Source organism: Mus caroli, chromosome 5 (genome assembly GCF_900094665.2).
Source record: "Mus caroli chromosome 5, CAROLI_EIJ_v1.1, whole genome shotgun sequence".
NCBI lineage: Eukaryota > Metazoa > Chordata > Mammalia > Rodentia > Muridae > Mus > Mus caroli.
Window position 1 is genome coordinate 128,582,388 of NC_034574.1, and position 1,722 is coordinate 128,584,109.

The 1,722-nt window shown below is 55.6% G+C and overlaps 1 protein-coding gene across 1 annotated transcript in view; it reads right to left on the reverse strand.

Moving 5' to 3' along the window:
* The window catches only part of Tmem120a (transmembrane protein 120A), a 10,851-nt gene that overhangs the window by 7,016 nt on the left and 2,113 nt on the right, over window positions 1–1,722 (reverse strand). Inside the window, exon 2 of the mRNA XM_029477806.1 lies at window positions 1,699–1,719. Coding sequence (XP_029333666.1) covers window positions 1,699–1,719 — 21 coding nt within the window. The remainder of the gene's footprint in view (window positions 1–1,698; window positions 1,720–1,722) is intronic.

The following is a 1,722-nucleotide window of genomic DNA, read 5'->3' on the forward strand; positions in this document are numbered from 1 at the left end:
AGCCCTGGCTGTCCTGGAACTCACTTTGTAGACCAGGCTGGCCTCGAACTAAGAAATCCACCTGCCTCTGCCTCCCAAGTGCTGGGATTAAAGGCGTGCACCACCACGCCCGGCGAGGTCAAACTTTCTGTGCTTGCCCAGGGACCTCCCAGAGATTGCTCCACTCCTGAGGCAAGCCAGGAGCTAGGCTTCTTCCTGTAATCTCAGACCCTCCGTGGTACATGTCCTCAACAACAGGTCAGTTGTCCCCAGCTCGGGCAGGCGTCTGGATTCTAAGTGGACTCTAGCCCAGTGGTTCTCAACCTTCCTAACACTGCAACCCTTTAATACAGTCCTCATGCTGTGCTGACCCACCCAACCACAAAATTGTTTTCATTGCTATTTCCTATCTGTAATTCTGCTATTTAGGTGACCCCTGTGAAAAGGTAATCCAATCTCCCTGGAGGGGTCGTGACCCACAGGCTGAGAACTGCTGCTCTCAAAGGGGCTGCCTAAACTCACCCCTTCCTTTCTCAGATCCTCCTACCTACCCAGCCTGAAAGAATGGAAATCAGGGATAGCCATGCTGCCTTCTACCCAGGCATTCCTGATGTTTCATCTCAGGTTAAAGGTCGTCAGGCTTCCCGCCCTACGGCCAGTCCCTCCCATCCACTCCCCTCCTGCAAGCACCTTTGGTCCAAAGCTTCCCCAAGTACTTTGCCCTGGTGGGTGAGCCTTGCAAGTTGCAGCCTAAACGAAGGGCAAGGGGCAGTGTGGGGAAATCAAGGCAGGGGCTGTGGTCATAGTGGTGATGGCAAAACTGGGAGACAAGGAGCTGTGTAAGTCTCTAGGGAGAGTTCTAGTGCCAGCATTCTGGGGAAACCTGGACACATGAGGCTAGGCAACAGTCCAATAGAGGCAAAGGTCTAACCTAGTCTCCTATTAGCCAGGCTCCACTATTTAGGTCTGTTTCTCATGCCAAAATAAGCTGCCGCATCCTCCTCAAACTCTAGCATGTGCCACCTCTGCCCAGTGACAGCCTTCCCGGAAGCACTGGCTTCCTTCTCTCTGGTATGGAGACAGAGTGGCCACAAACAACCCCATCCTGGGATGGGAGGTTTTCCAATGGTCGCTCTACCAATCCAGGAGGTCCTGGTATAGTCTGCCCCGCCCACCTCTCCCTACAAGAAAGAGCCACATGTTCTGGGCCTCTTCTTGTCCCTAGGTGGGCGCTGTCCCTCCGTCTCAGATGGCTGAGATTTCCCCAACCAGGCCCGAATTTTACCTAAACTTGCTTCCCTGCGGCGTTCAGCAGAGTTAGCCAAGGGCGGGGAAGGCGTTGTCCGGCTGCAAGTTTGCAGGGTAATTGACCCAAAAGGCTGGGCCCCGTTGGGTTCTGCCTCGGGTGACTGCTCTCTAGGAAGGGGACTGGGTCCCAGATCGGGNAGCAGTGCAGGGGGAGGGGCAACAGAAGAGTCCTGACCAGTTTTCAAGGCCTTTGCACAAAGTCGAGATATCCCGGTACAGAGGGATCCCGCCCAGGCACACCGGNGANGCGCGGGCAATCGGGGCTCCCATCAGACGTTTAAGAAGAAAAGTAGGGGAGAGTCTCGACCCCTGACCCCTCCGAGCTGCCTTATGTGTGACCTAGTACTGCCTGACCCTTGTCCCCGAGACAGAGACGTGGCTCGGGGCTTGGATGGCCGCAGGGACGCTCACCTGGATACCTTGGAAGTCCTGCTG